General features: G+C 35.8%; 1 protein-coding gene across 2 annotated transcripts in view; it reads left to right on the forward strand.

Moving 5' to 3' along the window:
* The window catches only part of POF1B (POF1B actin binding protein), a 95,226-nt gene that overhangs the window by 12,974 nt on the left and 54,279 nt on the right, over positions 1 to 27,973 (forward strand). For both annotated transcript variants that reach the window (XM_087427539.1, XM_087427538.1), the window contains exons 3-6: positions 7,117 to 7,191; positions 9,137 to 9,214; positions 18,239 to 18,340; positions 23,367 to 23,549. In XM_087427539.1, the coding sequence (XP_087283665.1) occupies positions 7,117 to 7,191; positions 9,137 to 9,214; positions 18,239 to 18,340; positions 23,367 to 23,549 (438 nt within the window). The remainder of the gene's footprint in view (positions 1 to 7,116; positions 7,192 to 9,136; positions 9,215 to 18,238; positions 18,341 to 23,366; positions 23,550 to 27,973) is intronic.

A 27,973-nucleotide genomic window follows, 5' to 3' on the forward strand; every position in this document is an offset into this window, starting at 1 on the left:
ATTTGATTTACATCTTTTTTCCTATGGACAAATATTTATCATTACTTATTATGGCAAATGCTGTTAAAGCATTAGTGATTCTGATCTGTCATCATATCATTTCCCTGAGATCTTGTTGTGATGCTTCCTTTAACTAAATTAGCTTGAAGCTGCTAACTAGTCTACTTATATAGAGATATTCCCTCTACCTCCCCTGCTACTGAAATTTTGTCTAGGTGAAGTGTTTTTATTTATTGAATCTTGCTCAGTTACCCTGTAATTGGTTTAGCATATCAGTTACGGGCCCTGAGATTCCCTCATAAAAACTACTACTACTGTTCAGTACTCGGCCATACATCAAAATGCATGTAGAACTTTCCAAAGAAAGATTTTTATCCTCAAACACAGTGTTTACCCATTCCTCTTCTACACAGAATTTAGCTTGGATGAACAAGTTCTTGCATAAAATTATTTAAAAATCTTTACAAACCCAATGACATCTAAAAATATGTTCTGTAGAACAGTTACTTAAATTCCCTACAAAGACCTCATACGACTCTTCTGCCCAAAACACATTCAGTGACACTCAGTGTCTATAAATTTCTTAGTCTGACTTTCAAAGCCCTCCATTACCTGGCTCCTAGGGACCTTACTTCCTGGAACTCCCCTTCTAGTATTCTATACTTCAGCCAAAATGTAAACCATTGTTCTCTAAATATAGCCCCCAATTTTCCACAATTATGCCTTTGCTCATGTTGCTCTTACACCTGAAATGCCCCAATCCCCCATCCTCACCAATCTAGATACGTATGCTGAATCGTATCAATTTTTCGAGAACTTCTTCAAGTATAACCTTGTGATGAAATCTCAGATTGTCCCAGGCTGAAGTTATCTCTTAGCCCTCGAAACTCCCATAGTAAGTTCCTTATAGCTCTTACGATACTCTATTTTATTGTTATTTACAATAAAAGTTTTTACCCTCTAGCTGATTATAAGCTTGATGAAGGTAGAGAGCATATTCTGTCTTTATCTTTTTCAATACCATTACATAACAAGTTTTGAACAAATAATTTAGTTACACATGTAACCAATCCAGTAAAAATAATGCCTCATATTAATAGATGATATTTTTTATTTTTCACTATTATTTTACATATGTTATTTAGTCACCAGAACTCCAAAAATTAAGAAGGAAAAACATAATTACAGCCATTGTACAAATTGTACAGTGTACAAATAAAAATATGCATTGTATATTATTTGTCTGTTGTACAAATAAGGAAATTGAGGCTCAAGTATCTCAAAATAACTTGTCCAAGTTACCAACAGCTAGTTAATGAATGCGCTGCGTTTAGAAACAAGCTCTTGATATTCCCACTATATCAGCTATCTCCCTAATTTACCTTAGTTAGGTACTAGAGTATTTTTAGTTTAAACAACTTTATATTTTTTGGTTTCAGCAAATCATTTGATGATTACCCTTACTGTATTTTTCCCATTCAAATGTTCCATTATCAGAGTGGAAAGTATCAAAAATATATTAGAGGACAAAAATAATTTCTGTTCTAATTTTCAAGGTCTTGCCCTGAAATGATCCTGAAATTCAGAGTATGACCTAAGTTTTTAAGATTTCCCTTCTACCTAAAGGAGAATAACGCCTCTCCAGCTTCTGCTTTCCCTTCTTTCTCCAGTGCACTGAGCTACTTAAAAGCTCTCTCGCTGAGGTAAGTAGCTGAGAAATTGGGGCCATTTGCATTTCATATGATTTGTTAACTCTGAAAAACATAGCTATTTTAACAAACAGTTATAAATAAAATACAGTTTTGTGACTACTGAATTGTCCCTAGGGCAACTAGAGTTTCCCAGTTCTGATTTAGGGTATACTAAGGTATGGACAATTATCTCAAGTGATGTAGTGAAATTATCCCAAAAAGCAGACTGATTTTAATCTACTCTGATCTTAAAATTGGTAATGCCATATGTACTTTACAAAACGAGGAGGAAGCATAGGAGAAGGAACAGGAGGAGGTGGAGGGGGAGAAAGAGGAAGAGGGCTGCTACAAGTTTCCCAAGGCTGAAAATCATTACTTTAGGCAATGGGAGAAAAACAGCCCTGGATTTTATGCTAAGCCTGAGCCCACCTAGTTATAAACAAAATTATTTTTCACCAGAACTCTACCTAAAGAAAGTTACCCAAAAGGCAATATTTACGTATTTAGCAAATTTGAGCCACAGGAATAAACGGCTCAATACTATGCTGAATATTTGATCAGAAAAAGTAGGGCCTTCAGCAAAATTAAAGGGTTTAGATGATATGAGTATTAAATAAAAATTCAGTGTTTTTGATTTTAGAGGCCTGTGAGTACACTCTGTAAATATATCATGCAGTCTATTAAAAAAAAAAACAACAACCCTATTGAATTTGTAGAAGTTTAAATTATTTAACCAGGGGCCGGCCCGGTGGCTTAGCAGTTAAGTGCGTGCTCTGCTACTGGCAGCCTGGGTTCGGATTCCCGGCGCACACCGACGCACCGCTTCTCCGGCCATGCTGAGGCCGCGTCCCACATACAGCAACTACAAGGATGTGAAACTATGACGTACAACTATCTACTGGGGCTTTGGGGAAAAAAAAAAGGAGGAGGATTGGCAATAGATGTTAGCTCAGAGCCAGTCTTCCTCAGCAAAAAGAGGAGGATTAGCACGGATGTTAGCTCAGGGCTGATCTCCCTCACAAAAATATAAATAAATAAATTATTTAACCAGGGCAATTCTCTCACACAGTCACTTTTGAGTGGATCTCTTGATTTCAAGCACCCAAATGTTGCCTTTCACAGTAAATAATAAAAAAAGACAAATATCTAGCCTCCTATTATAAGGACTAGTCAAATCTGACAGTAGAATTATGTTCTACAACTTGAAAAACAGAAAATGCAACGAGGCAAGCTATAGATGTGCCAAAATATAGTGATTAAGAGCATGAGTTGTGGAGTCATGCTACTTGAGTTGGCATTCCAACACCTTAGTATTAGCTGTGTGATCTTCAGCTAGTTACTTATCTTTGTCTAAGTTTACTCATATGTAAAATGGTGTTATAATAGTATCTTCTTCACGTGGTTGTTTCGAGTGTTAAATAAGATAATCTATGCAACATATTTGGCATAGAAAGCTCTTACTAGGTGTTAATTGTCATCATCATCATCAAAGGAAACAAGATTGACAAGTTTAAAGGATTTGAAATTGTTTTGTCTGTATGGAAAAATAAGTTGGGAATGACCGCCTATATTCACAGAATGTCAGAAATAGAAAGGTGCTGAAAGCTCCTCTAAGCCACAGTCACCCACACCCACATCCCATTTCTCACACAAGGAAAATGAAGCTCAAGAAGATGACATGAGTTGTTCAATATCACACAGCTGGCTGCTAGTATAACTAGAATTAGAACCTAGGGCTCCTGACTCCAAGTCCAGAACTCTTTCCACTATATTATGATAGTCACCACCATCTCTTCCCCAGCATTTAATTATTTTGTTATAAGGAATGTAAGGCTGTGGCACAGAGGGCATAACCACAAAAGATTACTATTCATTGAATTTAAGGATTTCAACATGAAGGATTTAGGTAAGCTGTATACAGATGAATTATACTGAAAATAAACACTGATATAAGTTATCAAAAGGGAAATTTAGACTTCTATTCCTGGGATACCCTTAAAACCAAGACATCCTCTTCATTCATTTATTCATTCACAAACATTTTTGATCACTTCTTGTAGAATAGGCCCATGGCTATTTATGGGATGACTTGCTGCAATCCTGCCTGGAGCTAGACGCCACTGAAAGTACCTTCCATCATCAAGATAATGTTCATTTTGGACGTTTACTCAGACTACCTTACCTAATTCTGTAGACTTCCAGGGAAAGGGAGTTTTCTTTAACAAGCCTTTCTGGAATTAATAAACCTTATATTCAGATAGGTTTTTTCCATCTTTTGATAAGCCTAATACTGCTACAATTTAAATTCATGCTGGTCAACACCATATGTCTACTGACCAAGGGAAAATCACTACAATTTAAACAGCAGATAGGGCTGGCCCCGTGGCTTAGCGGTTAAGTGCGCGCGCTCCGCTGCTGGCGACCCGGGTTCGGAACCCTGGGCGCGCACCGACGCACTGCTTGTCTGGCCATGCTGAGGCCGCGTCCCACATACAGCAACTAGAAGGATGTGCAGCTATGACATACAACTATCTACTGGGGCTTTGGAGGAAAAAAAAAATTTAAAAATTTAAACAGCAGATATTTATTTGGGCAATTAGAATTGCAATTTGGGAGACACAGATTCAGGCAGAAACCCAAAATGTGCTCCAAGGAAGACAAAAAAGGTGAGGGTTTATAAAGGCAAAAAGAGATAAATTACACAGTTTGTTTTGCAAGATTTGTGGTTGGTACTGGCAGCAACTGTTACTTCTTGGCTATATGTGATTGGTTGCTAAGGCCATCTCTAAGGCAAAAAGTTCTAATCTATGGGAATAAGCATATTTCTTGAAAGGAGGTCAAGATGACAACAGAGATGCACAGTTCAAAAGTTACATTTCATCTGGGTAGAGAAGTGATGAATGTGAATAAAGCCCCATTTCCTTAATAGATTCCCAGCTCCATTTTAGAAGCCCTGACAAATGTCACTCCATTTAGTTACTGCTGTCCACATGTCTTAATCTCTTTGACTCATATTAAGCTACCATCTTAATATTTTATTTTTTGAAGCTATTTCATTTGTCCTGTTTCCATAAGGGTTGTATGGGAAAAGCCACATTTGCCTAGATCAATTCTAATAAAGAAGGCTCAAAACAATTAAGTAAATTATAATTTATGGAATTAATGTACCAGCCTTCCAAATATAAGAAGATTGATTAATTTCTTCATTTTGGGATCAGACTAGACTTTGTGCAAATACACTAATTTGCCTTTTAAATATCTACTATCTTAGCATCTGAATAAAGTAACCCTTCTTATACTACTATAAAAAATGTCCTAAGGGTATGAGATATATATATGTGTGTGTGTGTGTGTGTGTGTGTGTATGTATTTCTACTTGAGTTAATTTCTGCAAATTTATAAAACTTCTCAGTACGTTCTCTTATCTTAAAAAGTAGCCCACTTGGCTAATAAGTTTCATTCTGTTTAATTTGCTGATGTAATCAGATTTGAATTGGTTGAAGGGTATGAGGAAAGAACTACCATTTATAAAACACCTACGAGGTGCTAGGCAGTGTGCACAAATTATCCTCTCAAAATGATCCTAGTATTACTAGCCCCAGCCTAAAAAGGCTAAAAGGTTGCATAAAAGCATTCTTCAGACATGAGTACTTTTACACACTGCTGGTGGATGTGTAATTGGGATAGCCTTTAGAGAAATCAATCGGGGAGTATCTGTTAAAATGAATAATGCACGTACTCTGTGTCCCAGCAATCCCACTTCTTTGTGGGATTTTAGAGAAGTACTCACATTGCACAAGAACGCTCATTGCAGCATAGTCAAACCTGGAAACAATTTAAATGTTGATTAGTAGGGAAATAGACAAACAAGCTATCAAACAAACATTATGAAACACTATGTATTCATTAAAATAATGAATTAAGACATATCTCTAATCTATAATACAAGAGGTATTGTTTGGCTTACATTGCAGAATAACAATAGCAATAAATATTATTGCTTATACATATATATTTATGTAGGGATACACTTGAAAATAGTGGTTACTTCTGGGTAAGGGATTTGGATGGAGGGAAGATGGTTAAGGGAAGATCTTTGACTTTAGGTGTATAAATTTTTGTTAGAATGTATTCGTGTACTATTGCAAAACTAAAAAGCACCCTTATTTTTGTCTCTCTAAACCCACTCCTGTTGGATCTGTGGACCATACCCACCTGCACTTGATTGTATTTATAACCATTTTCCTAAACTGAAGAACACGTACCTGTTTGATCTACAATTTTTACTTCTCTGCATTTGTCTGAGCAATTCTCCTCAGCTACCAGCAGGAAATCTGGGAACATATTCAAAGGCTGCCTTGAAACATTAAGCTTGCAGCATTGCTGTTGATGCAATGGAGAGAGGGGATGAAAATGTTACAAGTTGAAACAAAAGAAAAACTACAGCTCAGAACATTTGGCAGTTTGAGTAAAGGCATAGTCCTGTTTTAAGAACAGCATGTTATTATACACCTGAAATTTACACAATGTTATAAACCAATGTTACTGCAATAAACAAAAAATTAAAAAACAAAAAAAAGAACAGCATGTTACACCTATATCATAGCTATACTTTCGTATGAATCTGTCAGTGTTTCCCTTGCAAGTCCATATTCTGATTTTTAATAGCCTCCTTGTTCTAAAGAAAACAAATATTTTTATCATTGTGGGAATATATCCTGGAGTTGTGTCAATTGGTTGTAAATTATCGTAATGTATGAAGAGATTGAGTAATGCTATCAACTCTTTGCAGACTAATAAATCTATGCAGTTTTGCTAATTGTGGAAAAAATGTAAAGAATGCCAGCATAATTGATAAGGTGACTATTTCATCTAATCATTATTAAAAATCATATTCTCACATTTATGGATCATTTTTTTAACATCAGAACCTACTCTTTGAAATTAAACTAGAAGCAGATAAAAGACAAAGCATAATTAAGAGTCAGTTTGAAGTAATCTAAGGGCAGTAGTCTTAGCTGAGTTTTCAAAGGTAGTTACCTGTAGTATTGGTTTGAGAATTTTTGCATTTAATGTTTTTGTTTGATAAATTTTGCATCTTGTTAATTGCAGACATATAATAACATTGGGGTATATATGAGCAGAATTCTCAAAAAAGAAAAACAAGACGCAACCTAAAAGTACAAGAAGAATGTATTATTATGAAAGCATTCTAGAACTTATCATTAGGCTACTTGCAAAGGTGACAAAGGAATTCAGTAATGTGCTCCTTGGAAAGATGGACATCATCTAAGAAAGCACTAATGTTATTTCTGACAAATTGGGTTATTATAAAAATAAAGGAAATAACACCTCAAGAATGTAAGACATTCAAATGACACTGTTCAGTAACACTTTCTGAACCTCCTTTTGTTTCTCTCAACAGGAACTCCATTCTCCAACTCTGAAAATATCTACTTGTGCCCCAAGCACTCTTCAAATAACCGAAAACACGGAACAGGTAAAAGAAGTTATGGATTAGATTAGATTCTTTTCTTTTTAAGTCAGTCTTGCTCATATGTTTTAGCAATCTTTAGTCCTGCATAAGGCTTTACACATTCACAAAATGTCAGGAACATAAAACTGGAAAGGAGATTCTCACATATGAAAATCAGTTCATCCCATTAAAGGAATGTGAAACAAGTGCTGAAACAAGTGCTGTGAACTGAGATTTTTCAGTTTCACTGTCTACTCAATCTGATTGCTTTTAGTTTGAGTGCAGTTTATTTTTAGCCAAGGATCTCCTAGTGATTATGTATATTTTAAGAGTCCTTGATTTGAGTACAAATAAAGTACCTAGATCTTGGATTAATTGAGGATCTGACTTGGTGAGTGATAGTAGTGTAAGTTTACATTCAGAGAGAATAACTTAGAGGATCAGAACTAGCCCTTCTTGAAGGTGCATGATTTGAAAGACACACAAAGGTCTAGTTCCCTTGGCCTTTACGACCTAATAATCCCACTTTTAAGATTATTCTTGAGTCTAGGCACTATATCTCCAAAAGGTACCTATAATAATAATTAAATACCGTATTAACAAATATGTGTTTAATGAGCTAGTCACCATATATCAAAAATTAAACACTAAGAAAATAAAACATAAAACATTTTAAGTTTGTTACTACATAGGAAGGAAGTATAAAAGGTGGGATTTGGAGGATAGGAGAGAGAAAGATGATGTTCTAAGAAAACAGGCCTGCCCAGATGAGGTGCCAGGATGTGAACTTGGGACAGTAAGGTGACAAATGGACAAAAACTGGCCTCTAGACCTTGGGTACAGTAAGGAAAAGATGATATTATGTAGAACAAATAAGATTATGAAAGAAAAGTTTGCCTACCACTTCCCAATTTGGCCTAGCCTAGAGCTAAGTCAGTTAGAGTCCTGCACTTATTCAACAAACATTTGCTGAGTGCCGAGTATGTACCAAACATTGCACAAAGATGAATTAGACCCAATCACTATTCTCAAAGGGCTCACAGACTAGCATGGGTCAGTTACATACATAACAAAACATAGCATAGTGGGATAAAGGCTACAATTGAGTTAGAAATTTAGCCCTACAAGACCACCAAGATACAATTACCTCAGAAAATTAAGCTACATATTTCAACCTATGGATGATTATTTAATCTTTCCCTTCTCCATAGGAAAGTGCTCCTCCTACTGCACCCTCATCAACATCATTATTTAAAAATTTTTTCCAGTCAAAATATGGTATTCTTTTGTTATGTTTATTTGATTCCTAGTTTGGTTGAATACTTTTTGTTGTTTGTTAACCATTTGCTTTTCTTCTTTTATAAATGTTCATGGTGTTTGCTCATTTTTCTATTAGTGCGAAGATATTTTTCTTATTTAGGTATAAAAACTCTCTTTATATTAATGATATCGACTCTTGTTCCATCAAAAGTTTACAAATGACTTTGTTCTAGTGTTTTGTCCCCCTTTTAATGTTATTTATGGCCATCCCCACCACCAAACTGAAGATTTAAATGTCTCAGTATATACGCACACACATATTTTTCTCTATCTCCTTTCATTTTTTAAAATATGGGATGTCCTTTTCAAACAGAAGATCTAATTAATAAATATTAAGCTATGTTGTCTTCTAATCATTCGGGGGCATTTACAGTGAAACAAATATTTTGAAACTCTCATCAAATGTAGTTTGGAATGTGTGATGAATTACCATGAAATGAGCATAACAGAAATACGTAGCACAGTGCTGAGCACAAAAACACATGCTTTCACATATATTTTTGAGACTGAATTAACTAGAATGTAAATTCATGTCATGATTTATGCAAATGACTATAAAAATTTCACTCTGGAAATTTCTCCTTATTATTATGGCTCCAAGGTCACTAAATAATTGTGATTATACGCAGCATTTATCTTTTCTTCACAGGAACTCCATTCTCCAACAGTGAAAGTCACTACATATCCACAGACCACTATTAGGAGATACATAGTTCAAAATCCTGAGGTAAGGATTTTGCAACTCTTGTTGCAACCTACAATTCCTTAGAAATTGATAGCTTAAACAAGAAGGATGAGTCAGTTACCAGATCTCTAAAATCAGATTGTTGGACATTCTTCCAGTCATAAAGCTAATTTCTAATCATTAGTATAAATAAAGGCATCTTTAATTCCAGAGAACCATGTGCCCATACATTCTGACTCAGAGATGTAACAGTTCCAAGCAGCATGGAAATTCTTGGGTTATAAAATATTTCTACTTCTATAGCCCCACCCTTGTGATAAAGGATTTTTGTGCACTTTGAACTAGAGAAATAAGGGACAAAGGTCTCTCACCGGCTTCATATAAAAACTGTCAGCTGTTACATCAGGGGTTAGAGTCTTTAGTCTATTTAGATTTGCCATTGTGATATGGGCTAGGTAGAAGAAAATGAAAAGTCAAAAGTTCAAAAGTGTCTCCATGCCTTTGTTGCCTATGGTATATAAACTTTTGTGCCTGGCAATGAGCTCTTTTGAAAATTACATTATTATATTTTCTACTAAGATACATAACCTTATATTTTACAAACTAGGATATTATTCACTGTCTTATTTTGAGAAAAAAATTAAATATTTTTCCCACAGTAGTAAGCCTGCCACAACACACACACACACACACACACACACACACACACACAGCCTTCTTTAGCTGCAACAGAAGGTTCTTCTATGGGGTTATAAGGACAAAAAGTTTCACAAATAGAAACAGTGTGCCCCAGATGATAATACAGCAGTTCTCTGCTTTGCTCTTTTTTTTTTTTTTTTAAAGATTTTATTTATTTATTTTTCCCCCCAAAGCCCCAGTACATAGTTGTATGTCATAGCTGCACATCCTTCTAGTTGCTGTATGTGGGATACGGCCTCAGCATGGCTGGAGGAGTGGTGCCTCAGTGCGCACCCGGGATCCGAACCCGGGCCGCCGGCAGCGAAGCGCACGCACTTAACCGCTAAGCCAGGGGGCCGGCCCTGCTTTGCTCTTTATTGTGTTTCTCCACTGTTGCAGGAAACAATCTTCCCCTCTCTCACAAAATAAAATTGATTATTTGCTTCAGCTGTGGAAAGCAAATGGTTAAATTAGGGTAACACACTTGGTACTCTTTTGGTGGGTGGGGAGGGTGTACTTTTCTTCTGCTTGTATCTATCTCCCGTCTTCTTTCTTTATTTTAAAATCATGGTCTCATGTCTCTTTAGCTAGGGAGGCTGTTAGTTCTGCATGTGTGCCTGTGTGAACCTATGAGCACGCAGACTCTGTGTTGGGGGGTGATTGTTTTGGACATTTGCTTGAGTTTTCATATATCTATGTAAATATCAAAAGTGAATGGTTAGGGCCCGCCCCGTGGCTTAGCGATTAAGTGCGCGCGCTCCGCTCCTGGCAGCCCGGGTTCGGATCCCGGGCGCGCACCGACGCACCGCTTCTCTGGCCATGTTGAGGCCGCGTCCCACATACAACAACTAGAAGGATGTGTAGCTATGACCTACAACTATATGCTGGGGCTTTGGGGGAAAAAATGAATAAATAAAATTAAAAAAAAAGTGAATGGTTACAGTAAAGCAGCTGCTTGCTCCTTCTTTTACAGAATCAAAAGTTTAAGCAACAAATCTGAAAAGTGTGTGTGGGGTGAGAGGCACATGAGGAGGGTCCGGGAGATGGGAGTGTGCCTCTTTCTATAACTTGACTGATCACTTTATGCTTCCCCTTCTTCTTCCCTCTCTCTTTTGCTTTCTTTCACACACAAACTGGAGAATATGCATACTCAGATGCATGTTCCACTTGATATTCCTGGCTTTCAAAAATTAGTTCTAGATACCACTTCTTTTTTCATAATGTGAGAATTACTATGTTTATCTAGGATATATCCAGAGAGAAATTTTTTTTTAATTTTTTGTTTATTGCAGTAACATTGGTTTATAACATTGTAAAAATTGCAGGTGTACATCATTGTACTTCTATTTCTGCATAGATTACATCATGTTCACCACCAAAATACTAATTACAACCCATCACCACACACATGTACCGAATTATCCCTTTCACCCTCCTCCCTCCCCCCTTCCCCTCTGGTAACCACCAATCCAATCTCTGTCCCTATGTGTTTGTTTATTGTTGTTATTATCTACTACTTAATGAAGGAAATCATACGGTATTTGACCTTCTCCCTCCACAGAGAAATTTTAAATATCAAATCATTTGGATTCCAACCCACTTTGCCAGCGATTCTTTTTTTGTGTATGTGAGGAAGATCAGCCCTGAGCTAACATCCATACCAATCCTCCTCTTTTTGCAGAGGAAGACTGGCTCTGAGCTAACATCTATTGTCAATCCTCCTCCTTTTTTTCCCCAAAGCCCCAGTAGATAGCTGTATGTCATAGTTGCACATCCTTCTAGTTGCTGTATGTGGGACGCGGCCTCAGCATGGCCGGAGAAGCAGTGGGTTGGTGCGCGCCCGGGATCCGAACCCGGACCGCCAGTACCTGAGCGCACGCACTTGACCGTTAAGCCACGGGGCCTTGCCAGCGATTCTTATGTGACTTTGGATGAATGCTTACTCTTTAATTATAGGGGAAAAGGAATAATTAATATTTATTGAGTATGTACTCTGTGCTAGGCAATTTACATATTTTATTCCGATTAATCCTGAAAGGTGAGAAAACAGAAGCACAGAGAAATTCAAGTCATTTATTCAATGAATATTTATCAAATGCCTACTATGTACCAAAAATTGCCCCAAGAACTGGGGATAGAGGAGTGAACAAAACAACATACCACCATTCTTGAAATTTAAGTTCTTAACTGGCCCCAAACCATTCAGTTACAAAGCAGCAGAGTTGGAACTGAAATTGAACAATGCAGATGTGGGAGAGAAACATTTGCAAATTAAGGACAATTGATGATGTAGGTGAATTAGGATCCAGAGACTCACCTACATACCACCTTCTCCCTCATCCTCCCCAGCTACAGTGTAATTACAAAGGCAGAGAAATTAGAAGTTTGTATGCAAGTACATAACATATTTGTATCACTGAGCCTGCCCCTGTAAAGGCTTATTATTATGGCTGCGTTCAACTACAAAGAAGCAAATAGTTTCTCAGGGAGAAGACCCAGCAGAGACTTAACGAAAAATGATCCCTTTAAAGCTTTTAACTCTTTTGATTATTGAGAAATAAAACAAATTTCAATCCCCATGCTTCGTAAACAAAAACAATCTGAATGGTTTTGCAGAGCAGGTTGAAAATCCTGTCTAGATATATTCTACATTTTATTTATCTAAGTTTATGCCTTTTTGTTTGCTCTTTTAAATTCCCCCAGGAGAGGATTCTGGCTTAATTACACTATTTATAATAAACTGAGCGTCTTAAATGGCAACTTTATCCTCTTTTACCTCCCAGCTTGTCTAATCTTTACTTCTCCTCCCTGTAATTAAACTGATCTCAATCCACTTCTCTCATTATAATTTCCTTCTACCTCTATTCAGCCTTTTTATTTTTGGTTGTTCCTGATCTTCCTTATTCTCCATTTATTGTCATTTTAGTCAAAAGATTTATGCATTCTGGTATATAACTTGACCCAGAAATGAAGGCAATATTTTTGTTCCATCAGTAGATAGAATCCAATTGATATTAATCAGTTTCATTAATTTTCCAATTGTAGAGCTCCTGCTGTGGGGAGGGCACTATACAGCCTTCAAATAGAAAAAAAAAGGAAATAAGACATGGTTTCTGAACCAAAGGAGCTTCCAGTTCCTCTCAGGAAGAGAAAAAAGATGTCCACAAGCAGCTATGTAAAATACATGAGGGGTATAAGATAGATGCCATGAGAGAGATACAGACAAAGTCTTACTGAAGTTCAGATGTTGGAGATAATACATTTGTTTGGGGGAATAAGAGAAGGATTTATTGGGGTATTTAAGGCATTATTACAAATAACATTGGTATTAGTATCATTTTACTAATGAAGAAACTAAAGCTTAAATGTGTGACATTCTCATTTTGGAGTCTTTTGACTCCAAATCTATCACTCTCTATCTTTTCTGACAGTTATTCTTGGAGTAGTTTTGACAAGACTTGATAACTTATATTGGATATGGGGTTAAAAGAAGAAGAAAAGTCAAATATGACACTAAGTTTTCAGTTTGAGACACTGGCAGTATTGTAGCCCAATTAAAAGGATTAAGAAGTGAGGGGGAGGAGAAGCTGGTTTGAGAAATGGGGAGATTATGAGATCTGTATGAACCAGCAGCATCTGAGGTGCGTGGAAGGGAAGATGCCCAACAGGCAGTTAAAAATAACTCGGAGAAAGGTCACATTTGAGATAGAGACATGGGAGTTATTCCTCCTAAAGTTATCTTTGCAATGTTGGAATGAGTGAGATCATTGAGGGGTAATGGAGAACCTTGAGAAATGTCTACTTTAAGGAAACAGAAGGAAAGAGCCATTTTCACAGGCAAAAGAGGTGTCAGAGAGAGTTGTGAACACAGAGTAACTGAAGCAAATAGAGAAAGGGGGTGGTCAACCGTCTCAAATGTCCAAAAGGCCAAGGAGGATGAGGTTTGAGAATGGAGTTTGACCATTAAGTAAGCAATGGTGATATCTGACAGATCAGTTTTGGTATACTTGTGGAGGTAATATCCAGATGCAAAAAGTTAATGGGTGAATAGATCAAGAAGTGGAGGAAATAAGTGAGGATTACTCTTTTAAAAAGGATATTGGTCAAAGGAAGGAGAGATGTAATGGTAGCTAAAGGAGAAAACAGAATATTGGAGATCTGAGAGGTTTGTAGACAGAGGGCAAGAACTAGTAATAAGGAAGACTAAAGATGCAACAGAGAAAAGGGAAAAATGGTATAAGACTCTGGAAGAGACAAGACGGGATAGGATTCCAGGTATAGACAGAGAAATAACTTCAGGGAAAAAAGAGCACATCCTTCTCCATAACAAGATGGAAGGAGCAGAAACTGAGGAGAGATTTTTGAGGTGGGGCGGAAAATGGGGGAATTTCATTGGATAGATTATCTTGGTTTTCTCAATAAGTAGAAGGAGAATGGGGGAACATGAGCATAGGGGATTGAGGAAAATGAAAAGATTTGTAACCACAGTTATAGAGAATTTGGTGAATAAAAGTATGACCACGAGGGTTGGAGGGCCTCTTAAAGTTGGATAACTTGAATTTGTACTGGGCCAAATTAGTAAATCTTTTGTTTATTTTTTAATTTTCTCCATCAAGGTGTCATGGCCTGGGAACAGTAAAGTAGATGTTGGGGATTATGTACTTTGTTAGACGTGAGAACTACTGCCAGAGGTTCTAAAAGTAACAATTAAAATTATAAGATCAGCCATCTTTGAAAACACTTCTTAATTTTTAGGGTGGACCTGGCACCAAATCAAAAGTACAAATAGAAAAAAAATAAGCTGCCAAAATAGTAAAACTGTCTAGCAGCTCATTTATGAGAAATATAAGACTTCTAAGTAAATTTATTTTGCTGACATATGACTTGTTTTGCTCAAAATGATTTATTCATGGTAATATTTGGGTTTACTTTCTTATAGATTTTGGAAAAATAATAGTTCCCTAAATTTGGACTATTTATTAAGTCATTTAAAATAATAAGTACAGCACACATTTTAGAGAGGCTCAACACTTTTAGCAGCTAAATGATTTTTCTTCTTAAAAAATAATAATGGCTTAGCATTTATAGTGGACTTTAGTTCACAGAGAAGAAAATTTCATGCTTTTGCTAAATTTGTTTTCCCCTCTTAGAAGATACTTATATCCTTAAGATAAAGGTTCACACCATCCCTTCTCTTCCAATCATCTGTTCATTCGCTATGAGATATTCAATATGGATCAAGTCCCTACCCTCAATAAGCCTACTTTTGCACATTTTTTAACTTGATATCCTGGAAAAGTTCTAACAAGATTCTCATAAATTATTTTAAATGCAGTATGGATTTTAAATATTATATCACTATATTATTAAAAACCAATGTCATTTGTACATTAAAATGACAGATTAAAGGTACTTTAAAATACATTATTTTGATTGATATAAAGTACCCTGCATTACTATTCCTGTGATAAGGAAACTGAGCCTCAGAGAAGGTAAATGACTTGCCTAAGTTCCCACAGCAAGTAGCTGATAGAGGCAGAACCGGACACAGGTTTTATGACTCCAGAATTTTTTTCCATTGCACCTGCTTCAACTAATTTTAGTAGTCAAATCTAGTGGATTTGTAGTAGTCAAAATCCAATCCACTTTGTAATTCTCACCTGTTGACCTCTCTGAAGCATTTATACCTTCACTCACCTTCCTACTGCCTCTTGAAAGTTTCTCCTCTTGATTTAATGACATTTTTCTCTTCTGATTCTCGTATCTCTAAAGTGTTGTCTAGTTCTGTCTTTGATCTTCACTTGCTTTTTCAGCAGTTGCATGATTTTAACTAGAATTTCTCAGCGTACGATTCTGAAATTTAGAACTGTAGCCATGAAATCCGCATTCAGTTCCAGACGTGTTTTCAACTGTGTGCTGGACATCTATACCTGAATGCCCACCTGCACATTTTTTGTAAAAGAGTCTTTTTGCTAGTTCTTTGCAATAATTTAATACATGTTTAAGGAATTGCTTTGCACTATATACTTTGATAAGTGTTATTAGGAATTAAAACATGAATCAGATCTAGATTTTTACCAGGAACATGTAAAACTCAAATGTGTCCCAACTTTTACTTTTTTTGTTTTTGGCACCACTGGCCATATAGTAGATCTCTCAGGTTCAAGATCTGTCATCTTTGAAAAGTACTGTCCTTGATGATTTAGGATAATCTCATAACTGGCCTCCTCACCTGTACTCTTCCCATTCTCTGATTAATCTTCCTGAAGTAGACTTATGTTCACCTCACACCTGTTTAAAAGCATTCAACGGCTTCTCACTGCTTGCAGAACCAAGCTCCATCTGCCAAGTGTGTCCCCTACCTATAACTTACACATTTCCAACCTCAGTGTCTTGACTAATTTTGTTTCCTTCACTTAGAATACCATTTTCTTCCATCTCCTCATAGCCAAAGCCAACCTTAACCTTTTCTCAAAGGCCACTTTATCCAAGTAACCTACCTGAGCACTGCCAGATGGAACTGAGGTTTTTTCTCTTTTGAATTCCATCCCATAAGTTATTTCTCTGTACCTCTTATGGGCACTTGCCTCTTTATACCTTGTATTATGGATGTTTGTGTTCATATATCACCTAGACCAGAGATTAGCAACATTTTTCTGTAAAGGGCCATATGGCAAATATTTTAGTCTTTGCTGGCCACATAAGGTCTTGGTCTTTTTTCTCTTTACTTACAGTCCTTTAAAAATATAAATGCTATTCTTAGCTTGAGGACATTACAAAAATAATGCTGTCTATAGTTTGATGAACCTTGATCAATATTCAATGCTCCTGGTAATAATCTGTTTGATTCATGCCTTATAACACTTAGCAAAGTATATTGTGCATAGTAGGCTCTTAAACATGTATTACATGATTGCAAGTAACTACCAAAGAGACGTTTTTTGTTTTTTTTTTTGGTGAGCAAGATTAGCCCTGAGCTAACGTCCATTGCCAATCTTCCTCTTTTTGCTGAGGAAGATTGGCCCTGGGCCAGCATCCATGCCCGTCTTCCTCTACTTTGTATGTGGGACGCCTGCTACAGAATGGCTTGATAAGCGGTGTGCAGGTCCGCACCTGGGATCCAAACCTGCGAACCCCGGCTGCCGAAGCAGAGCATGGGAACCCAACCATTACACCCCCAAGCCAGCCCCCAAAGAGACTTTTTTTTTACAAAATCAAACACAAAATAGGGGAATATTTCTAAATATATCCATCTTTAAATTTAATAATTCATCAGCTAGTCAAATTTAATCACTTATAAGTTTGTTTTACCAAAGTATCCCGGGAACATTTAGTTAAAGCACCCTTTATTCAAACTTGAATAAAAGAAGTGTATGGCTTGGGGTTCAAGAGTGTCTTGCCTTCTCAACAAACAGTGTTTTAGTCCAGTTGTTCTAAGAGATTTTACAACAGCAGACTACAAAAATGCTAGCACATTTTGTTGATTTTGAAATGGCCCTAAACACATTAACTGGTAATGGGCTTGGCCAATCCCCTTCTATACTGTTCCCTTGTATTACAAAAATAAATGAATGCAATTTTTGGTTTATAACAAAACAGCCCCAACTCCCCCCCCCCATACAAATAAAGACTCATGAAAACCAAAAAAAGGGAAAGAAATATAGTACATGTTACGTTTATTTTAGACTCCTGGTCTTATTCTTATTAGCCCTTCCCTGGTTTCTTTCAGATCTTGGATATGTCACCAGCCCTTATTTCATTGGCTGACATCTTCTAAGCACTTGGATAATCCTACATCAATTTAGTTGATTATATGGAGATACAGTGGCTCTGAAAGCCTCTACTCTGTTCTCAGTATTCAAAACCTATGTTGTACTGAGAGTCTTACCTTTGATTATAATCACAAGTAAAAATTGTACACTTCAAGAGCACACAATTGAGTTCCAGGAAGGAAATCTTTATGGCTCAATGGTGCTGAATTATGTTTAGTTTGCATTTCTCCGATAATACTTTTACATAGAAAGAAACCTGCCAGTGAACCCAATTTAAATGAGGTTGACCTCGTGCCTGTCTATCTCAGAGGAAACTCATTATATCTTGCCTTAGCAACAGAAAAAAAAGATCTTTCCCACCCTGTTCCAATTTCCTCAAAACACTTTGTTAGGCCTAGGAAAATGTAGTAGCAGAGATTCAGATTGTTTGAGAAACTGGACTATCTTTATTACTGTTTTCTTACATCTCTCAGAACCGTACTAGTATATCATTCCACTCTCCTCCTGAAGTCTGCCAGTACCTCAGAATTTATTAGAGACTGGATATTTGCTTAAGTTAATGTTCCTTTGAAAAGGCACCTGTCAAATCAAAACACTGTCTTTACTGTCTTTATAGGAACCACTGTCTCCGTTCTTAAGAGGAGGTCATTTCTTCCCAGGAGACAATGTTATTTATGAAAAAACAATAAGAAAAGTGGAGAAGCTAAATATGAATCAGGTATGTAAAATTTATTTTAAGGCTTATTTTGGAAGTGTATGCTTTTGAATTATGAATATTTTAATAGAGCTAAAATGACATTCAGTTGTCAAGTGCCAGGCAAGACCATTATGCATCATAATAAAACCTTATTATGTCTACAGCCCTTCATATCATCCTTAACACTTCCATATCCATTTTCTCACGTGAAGTGTTATTGTCCCTTTTCTACTGAAAGGAAAACTGAAGTAAAGATACGTCAAGTCACACAGAAAATTTATGGTAGAATTTGAACTTAATATAGATACCCCAGTGCTTTGTATCTTTCTTTTAAACTGGTCTCACAAAAATCACAATTTAAAACATTATAATTTGTCTTAATTTATTTAATATGAAATTAATTTTTAAATGAACAATATGTATGAACAGATATGTAAAATACTGTATACCGGAAAAGATCTAGAAAACTAAAGCTTCAAGTCACGTTTTTGAAATTCCATTAAGCTTAATTGAGAGAACAAGTACAGAGTACACAACTGCCCCCAGTCCTTGAAGCAGAGTTGTTACTTTAAGCAGCAGAAGTTTCACATTTATCTGCTCAGGGGATACAACCATGTACAGCCCAGACAAAGCCTGGGACTGGTCTCTTGGATATTCTTGAACTAGGAGAGTGTATTAGTTTCTTAGGGCTGCTGAAACAAAGTACCACAATCTGGGTGGCTTCAAGCAATAGAAATTTGTTGTCTGACGGTTCTGGAGGCCAGAAGTATGAAATCCTGGTGTTGGCAGGGCCACGCTCCCTCTGAAGCCTCTAGGGAAGGAATTCTTCCATGGCTATCTCCTAGTTTCTGGTGGTCTCAGGCATTCCTTGGCTTATAGATGCATAACTTTAATCCTCCACCTTCACATGGCATCCTCCTTGTGTGTCTTCCCATTGTCTTCCCTCTGTGTATATCTGTCTCTGTGTCCAAATTTCCCCTTTTTGTGAAAACACAAGTCATATTTGATTAGGACCTATTGTAATGACCTCATTTTAATTTGACCACCTCTGTAAAGACCCTGTTTCCAAATAAGATTCATGTTCTGAGGTATTGAGGGTTAGGACTTTAACATATGTTTTTTGGGGGCACAATTTAACCCATGACAGAAAGTTAAATAATATTAAATGAATTTTGATCACAAATCATTTTTCTCAAATACAAATGAAACATTAAAATATACTAAATTCTCCTTTTTAATTTTCTTGGCATGAGAACATGTCTTATTTTTATGAGCATTTATGGACAGTTGTTACTAGATTCATAGAAACGAATACATTATTACTTATTTGATGCCCAAGAAAAATGAAATAGCGTAAACTCTCAGAATCATGAACATTCACATCTTTAAGAGTCTGGTCTGCTTGGAAAGCTGGATATAGTCTGAAGGATTTGGTATGGTATGTATTGAACACATATCTTCCAGAGGAACAGCAGAATATTTCTAAACATGATACCAAATAGAAAAATTTAGTCAAATATGTCAGTTCTTCAAGCGGCACTTTTCTCAAGCTATCAAATTATAACATTTGTCCTTTATCCAACTGGACTGCCGAAACAATAAGTTTGACACATTCTGAATAGTAAGGAATGTTCAAGACACATCATTTCATGCTGCTTCTAACTTCTTTTTTCAAAAAGAATAAACAGGTTTTCTAAATCTTGGTCCCTAGAGGAAAAGATTGAATATCGTATACATTATTATTGCTACACATCTGGAACAATTTAAGAAGAACCCCTTTAAGAGAACATTGCTGCTACTTACTATTAACTTGAGTATTTACTTTTTTACATCCCCTTTTCTTATTAGTGACTTAAATGGTTTGGGAGTTTTGAAACTGCCATAGGAGACTGCACAAAGTAAAAGGAACCATGCATATGGAACAAACTACAACTGCTTTGACCTAGTTGAGTTTCCTCAGTGATAGAGATACAGTAGGACGAGCTGGATAAAGCCAGGGTCTGGATGAACCTGTTTAATGTCACGTGAAACTAATTCAAATATGACTAGCTCTTAGGGGATGGGATCTGTCCAAAAAAGATGTCTTTGTAGTGGAAGAGTGGTCAAGTGGTGCCAGTTGCAGGATAATTATCCAATTCATATGAACTGTACTCTGTGTATCTTTTTTCTCTATCAAAGAAGACAAACTATACATAAATCAGAAATGTTTGATCTTTTGTACATTAAAAATTCAGCTTGTGGTGGGCTTCAAAAGTATAAGTAATGTATGAATATCTTGCTTTGGAACAATAATTTTAGTAGTCAGATGTGAGAATTGAAAACTGAAAACCTGCTTAGACTTCAGTGGTACCTATAAGTGGTTCAGAGGCCAAATAGGCTCAGGGAAACCACAAGACACCCCAGAGGGAGAGTCTGTCAGCATTTTATTCAAGAGTCAACTGATACATTAATAAAGAAAGATGATTGAGAAATGGGTTTTGTTTTCTTAATTGTCCTGCGTGGTTGTGTTCTTTCAAAGTGTTCTAACTTGCTTTTTAGGAACACATTTTTTTTTGGAGGAATTCTACTTTGGTAGTGTACAAGCTCCCCACTGGGTGAAGGTTTTCTCAGACTGTCACTTGGACTTTATCCTAACCCAGCGTATGCAAGTATTTTGTAACATAAAATAATAGATAATACATTCACACCCAAAATTTGCACAAAAGTTGCTCATAGTACACAGTTGGACTTCTAAACTGTAGAGATCTTAGTGCTCGCATATTTGTAAAGTGAGTCAAATTTGAAAAAAGCCTAAAGAAAATGATTCTATGACCTTTATCATCTATATGTCTACCAACGTAGTTTGTATTTGTAAAATGTATTTCTTTATATATTTTTTCTTTCTTTCAAAATATTTTTATATACATCAAAAGATAATTTGTACACATGGCTAAAAAATTTCAAAGCATAAAAATTATAAAAAGAAAATAAAAATGCAGTAAAAAAAAAAGCCTCTCTATCCTAACCCTCTTGTCCCTCAGTTCCTCTTCCCAGAGGCAGTAACTCTTAAAAGTTTTTTGCTCTATGCATTTAAAAGCAGTTGTATATATTTGTAAATATACATGTATGTACCGTTTAAAAAATGTTACACAAAAGGAAGAATACTATATTCATTCTTGTGCATCTTGCTTTTTTCATTTACTATAGTTTGAAAATTGTTCCATGTAAAAGATTTAAAATTTGAAGTGTTTTACTTTATTAATATAGGTCAGCATTCCACAGTCAAAAGGAAGTAGAGCACTGAATTTATACTTTCAAAGTTAATTGTGTGTGCGTGAATGTAGTGTTATGATTAAAAATAGAATATTTTTTCTTTGAAAACTGGCTTTCAGATGCCTGTTATCAAAGTAGAACAATAACAAAATAATATAGGAAATTCAAGTACAGATCTTCCTCGACTCATGATGGGGTTATGACCCGCTAAACCCATTGTAAGTTGAAAATATCATAAGTCAAAATGCATTTAACACACCTACCCTACCGAACATCGTAGCTTAGCTTAGCCTACATTAAACATGCTCAGAACACTTACATTAGCCTACAATTGGGAAAAATCATCTAACACAAAGCCTATTTTATAATAAAGTGTTGAATATCTCATGTAATTTATTGAATACTGTACTGAAAGTGAAAAACAGAATGGTTGTGTGGGTACAGAATTGTTGTCCGTGTATTGGTTGTTTACCCTCATGATCGAGTGGCTGACTGGGAGCTGCGGCTCGCTGCACTGCCCAGCATCATGAGAGAGGATCATATCGCACATCGCTAGCCCAGGAAAAGATCAAAATTTAAAATTTGAGGTACGGTTTCTACTGAATGTGTATGGCTTTCATACCATCATAAAGTCAATAAATCATAAGTCAAACCATAGTAAGTCGGGGACCATCTGTATACCTGAAAACCCCCAAACTGAAATAACCAGATATATTTTGTTATTCTGTGCTCTACACTTATCAGAAAAAAGCCATGACAAATAAACAAGCAGATAGCAAAGATTTAGTTTAAAAACAAAAAGTTCCAGAATATTTTGAGGAAAAAACACTACAAATTCAGCCTCATGCTCTGAAAGAACTCTGAGTTGGAAATCATGAGTTCCAGTTCCAATTTTGCCATTAATTAGTTGTATCATTACAAGTAAATCGTCTTACTTCTCTGGACCTTACTTTTTTTTTCCACCTGCAAAATTAATGGGGTGGATGATGATTAAGTTGATGATGATGATGATGAACTAATACAATAATAATAATAAATGAGAAATAATATGATAATAATAAATGTTTATTACCTACTTTGTACGAGGCACTTTATATACATTAGTTCATTTACTCCTCACAGCAACCAAATGAGACACATATTATCTTCACCTTTACAAATGAGGAAACTGAGGCTCATAACGGTTGCATACACAGTTTCCCAAGATCCCAGAGTAAATGGTAGAATCAGCGTTAGAATTCATGTTTTCTGGATCTGAAACTTCAGTCACTGTTTTCCAATCTTTTTTCTTAATTAATGCTCAATTTTCATAAGCATAAGAAGTTCGCCCACTCCCACTGTGATTCTAATATGCTTCCTGACATTGAAAATCACTACATTATATTATTTTCTAATTTTATATCCGTCTACATCTTCAGTATTATATTATTATGTAATTAGATCCTGAAGTGCTTGTTGAATCATCAAAGATTAATTAATATTAATATTCATTATAGTTTTAGTGTTAAGTATAACTAGAATATTAATTTAACCAGAACATGCAATTCCCTGGCAATTTAGGTAAGTATTTGGGTGGTCACAGCTGTCTGATCAAATAAAAATAGAATTCAATACAATCTCTTCCAATGGAATAATTTGAAAAAATAATATATCACTTATTAAAACTAGAAATCGTAAGGCTTGAACTATCTTGTGAAAGAACACATTAAATTTTTAAAAATCAATTCAGTTGGGTTTTTCTTGATTAGTAACTTTTATTCTCAGTGACTGTTTTTGGCATGTGTATGTGTTTTAGGAATGCTATCCTCAGGTTCAATGGCATCATCACATTGTCCAACAGCCTCAGATCATCCACTCTCCACACTGTCAGCAATCCCATTCTAACTCGCAAATCCAAACCATCACAGAGAGTGATTCAATTTCTACAAACACTGGAAATGAACTGTACCACGGTGGATCAAGCCATATACATGAGCAGGTAAGATCAATCAGCTGACTCTTTACAAAGCTGAACTAACACTGTCAAACCCTTCTCACACAAGTGTACAGGTACCCACATTAAATTTTCATCAAAATATTGAGGAGTTATACCCCTGGTATTTGTGTCTTGCTATGGCATTTTTAAAACAAAATTTTCTGTCTCCTCAGAAGACAAAATAATTCAGGTCTATTAATACATTAAATCTATGAGGGAAGTTATGAACTGATTAATGAATACCTAATTTTTAGCTGATCCTCAGTTCTAAAATGGGTCCTTTGGTTGTGTGACATTAAATATTTTCATGAGGTATAGTATTTAAATGAACAATGAATTGGAAATATTATCTAAGATGATTGTAATGATATCATTTCACAAGCTGGCAATTACTTCCTCTATGTCTCTTTGAAAATATGGTATATTAACTCAAGTCAGAATATGTGTACATTTTATTGTATATTACATCAGCAAAATATAAATTAAAACTTTGTTGCTAAGGAGAAATCTCTTGGGACATAATCGTCAGTGACTAATTTATGTTCTGAAGACTTTGGAATCTTGTAAACATCTGTTACACAGTGTTAAAGGAAAAAAGATTTTCTTGTATTTTGGTAAAACTAACAATTATAACAGGAACAATGAAGAATCAGCTATCATTTGTATTTTTTCAGATCTTTTTTCCAATAAGGAGTAACTTGCTCAAATTGACCTCTCTCATAGGCAACTCTTACTAAAAGACAAACGGAAAGAATAAGAAATAATAAAGAAGGAGCCTGACCACATAAGAATTTGATCATTTATATTAAATATATGTGAGATTATGTCTAAGGACTGAAACTCTGAAATATGTATTTTGGCCAGATTGGTCAAAAAGAACAACAAAAGATTTAAAATCCATGTTTTTCCAATCTAAAAAAGCCAAAAATTATCTTTTCTCTGAATATCATGTATGGAAATATTGGCCTCTAGAATTACTCTAAATCATGGTCCAGATGGTGGTGTATTTCTTACGTTAAATGGATTAGTAATAAGCATTAAAAAGCTATTTTATTAGGTTAAATCATTTGAAATTGTAATTTTATAGGTCAAAGTTGGTCAAATAGCAACAACGTCATATGGTTCAATCTAATACTTAACTTTGCTTCAGTTTCCTCATTGTAAAATAGAGAATCATCACCCATTTCTTACAGGGTTACTGTGAGAATAAATTATGTCTTGTAGGTTAAGCACTTACCAATGTTGAGTGCCGATGGTAAGTACTTAACAAATGGTAATTATTAGTTTTTAGTAGTAATTATTCTTCCTAAACATTAAATCTTCATGCCAGGTACTATGAGAAATACAAAAGTGGGTAAGACATTGTCACATTTCTCAAAGTGCTTATTGTCTAATGGGGGAAAGTGGCAAACACGTAAAACATAATACAAAGCAAAGTGTTGTCTGTCATAAAAGAGGAACAAGCAACGTGCTTTGGGAACAGAAGACAGAAGAAATTAATTTCAGCTGGGAGATCAAGGAAAGCTTTGTTGAGGAGGTGGGAATTGACTTGGGCTTTGAAGAGTAAGCAGAGTTTTCATATGTGGTATTGTGGTGTGGCATGGAGATGACATCCTAAGAAGAGGGAATCACATGAAAAAAGTCATAGATTTGGGAAAGTACATTTGGGTTTCAGGAATAGTTAGTGGTTTGGTTTGTATGGCAAAGAAGACATGGGATGAGGAGTACTAGAGTGCAGGGCTAAAATGATACGTTGAGGCCAGATCATGAGGTCCTTGAATGTTAAGTTTAAAATTTTGAACTTACTTTGGTAGGCAATAGAGAGTGAGTAAATGTTCTTAAGTAGGAAAATACTGATAGGTATGCTTTAGGAGGTTAATCCTAGCAGCTTTGTACAAGATAGATTGGCATATTAATTAATTTCCCTCTCTCAATAATCAGATGAGGAAAGTGTTATCGTTGGCCTTATTGTTCAGATAAGGAAACTGAGATTCAGAGAGGTTAAGTTACTTGGAAATATTTGCACAGCTAACATGTGGCAAAGCCAGCCTTCATACATAGGTAGCCTGACTCCAGAGCTTATTGCGAGTTCCCCCTTGAAGCTGTCAGTAATGTGGAGAGTCCTTGATCAATAGTGTAAACATGAATAGAGCACTGGATTACGAGTCGGACCGTGGGGAAGTATTGATGATATAACAGAAAGTGGACTAGCTTCAGGGTAAGAAGACCTTGGTTCCAGTCCTAGCTCTGTCCCTTTCAAGCTGTGTGCTCTTAATAAATACTACATCTCTCACAAATGTCCTTATCCATAAAATTTAGGTAGAAATGTCTACCTCGAAGGGTTGATGTAAAGACCAAATGAAAATATATGTTGAAAGTGCTTCATAAACTATAAAGTTTACAACATGAAAAAATGCCACAGAGAAGGATTTGCAGAGAGAAGATTATTAGAAGCTATTCCAGTAGTCTAAGTATAAAACTTAAACTTGATGACAGTAGGAATGGAGTGAGGGACAATTATCAGAGATGGGAACAATATCACAAGATTAAGAATCTTGTCAGGTGGCAATGGTAATGCTATGGTATCCTTTCACTAGCTTAGTACAATTAATAATATATTTGACTAGATTAGATATTGTCTATTTAGAAAATTGGCAGAGTTGTGTAACTAATATATTACTTTCTATTTTATTATTCATACTTCAGTTTGAGATTATGATTTAGCTTTATTACAGGCTGGAGGCTTTTTGTATAGATAAAAGTTTTTCTCGTTTTTCAATATTTTATGAGGATAAAGTTGAAGTGCTGCTGAAAATAGAATAGTGTCCTGGGAAGCTTAGAGCTAGTAATTCCACTTGTATGGATTACATAGGACTGGATCCATTCCTGGTTAGAATGAGGACAGGGTTACCTGCTTATGCAGATCCCACGGACAGAGGAAGGCAGAGAATGAGTTCTCTCACCTAGGCTCCTTGGTGTTGACATGTCTCTTCCACATGGGTGGAAGAGTCCATTCAAAAGGTAATAGAGCAGACGTATATTAGACTCTTTTAAAACTAAAGATTGACCCATTTTTAGTTTGTGTTCAGAGTTAAATTGTAATTTGGCAGTAGCATAATAATATGGACAGAATATAGATTTTCAAATAAATTATCTGGGTTTATAAAACTTGATTCCGCTGAGCTGCATGATCTTAGGTAATCAACTTCACTGGACTGAGATAATTGACGTAACTGGACTGAACCTTAGTTTCCCCAAGCGTAAAAGAGGGAGAATCATACTTAATGTGCAGTGTATCCTACAATAGGATTAAGTGAGATAAAATGTGTAAAGCACCTTGCTTAGTGTCAAGCACATAGTAGATACTCAAATGAATGTTCGGTTCCCTACCTTCTTCCTCCTCTAACCCCAGGCCCCAAATCTTTCAAAGCATCAATATAAGAAATTGGTTCCTATTGTAATGATATTTTTAAATGAAACTAAAGAAATTTAAAAATGTTCCCAAAAAGCAAAAGGCATTAAAATATTTTTGAAAATCAGGTGTCAAAAAACCTGGCTTCAAAATATTTTTTTATAAAACTAATTTATTTATGTTTTCTATGGTCCTCCCTAGAAACATCATCATTTTGGTTTCAAATTCAAACATCACTGATCACATTTCCTTTCCTGGAGACATTAAGAATAATGTGCTGTGATCATTTCCCTGCCATTAGCAAGGAACAGATAATCGCACATATGTTAGTGACAGGGAAAAGCTCAGCTGAACTCATTTTACAAGTTGTCCTACAGGTGGTGTTTATAAGAAAGACTCAATAATTATGTGTATTGTATGTGTGACTCTTTTCCACTTGGCTTGAGGCTCCCAAGAAACCTTTTGGAGTAAATGCAACAGTCCTGCTCACTTGGATAGTGCTATTGCCAATGGAAAATACTCCAATTTGTGATGCCTTTCATCTGTCATTTCAAAATTCAATTTTTGTCAACATCAAGACAGCACAGATCTTAGTGTCAGGTGCTTTTTCTGGAAAGTATCCAGGAAGCTTGCTACAATGTTTATTTAATGTAAATCATTCACTAATGGCGGAATCTCTGGATTGGTTAGCTCAATAAACTCAGCAGTTCTGCCTGTTCCCTCCCTCATTAACATGTGGCTCAAGTCCCTCTCCATGTTTATTGCCTTCTTCATCACCATTATTGAAAATGCATGTCTTTTGTGCAAACCTCTATCCCCTGCTACCCCTTCAAAAATATAATTCATATCTGTTTTGGACCCATCTTTTCCCAACACCACCCTTATTTGTCTCCTGTTCTTGCTGTGGTGCCCTTTGAAGTCTTGTTTTGTGGCAAACAAGAATTGTTACTTATTTGCTTTTTTAAAAATTAGTTTTTATTTTTTTAAATCAAAGTAATGTATGTATACGGCTTAA

Source organism: Ceratotherium simum, chromosome X, assembly GCF_057802395.1.
Source record: "Ceratotherium simum simum isolate JZ-2026a chromosome X, ASM5780239v1, whole genome shotgun sequence".
In the NCBI taxonomy this organism is placed as follows: Eukaryota; Metazoa; Chordata; class Mammalia; order Perissodactyla; family Rhinocerotidae; genus Ceratotherium; species Ceratotherium simum.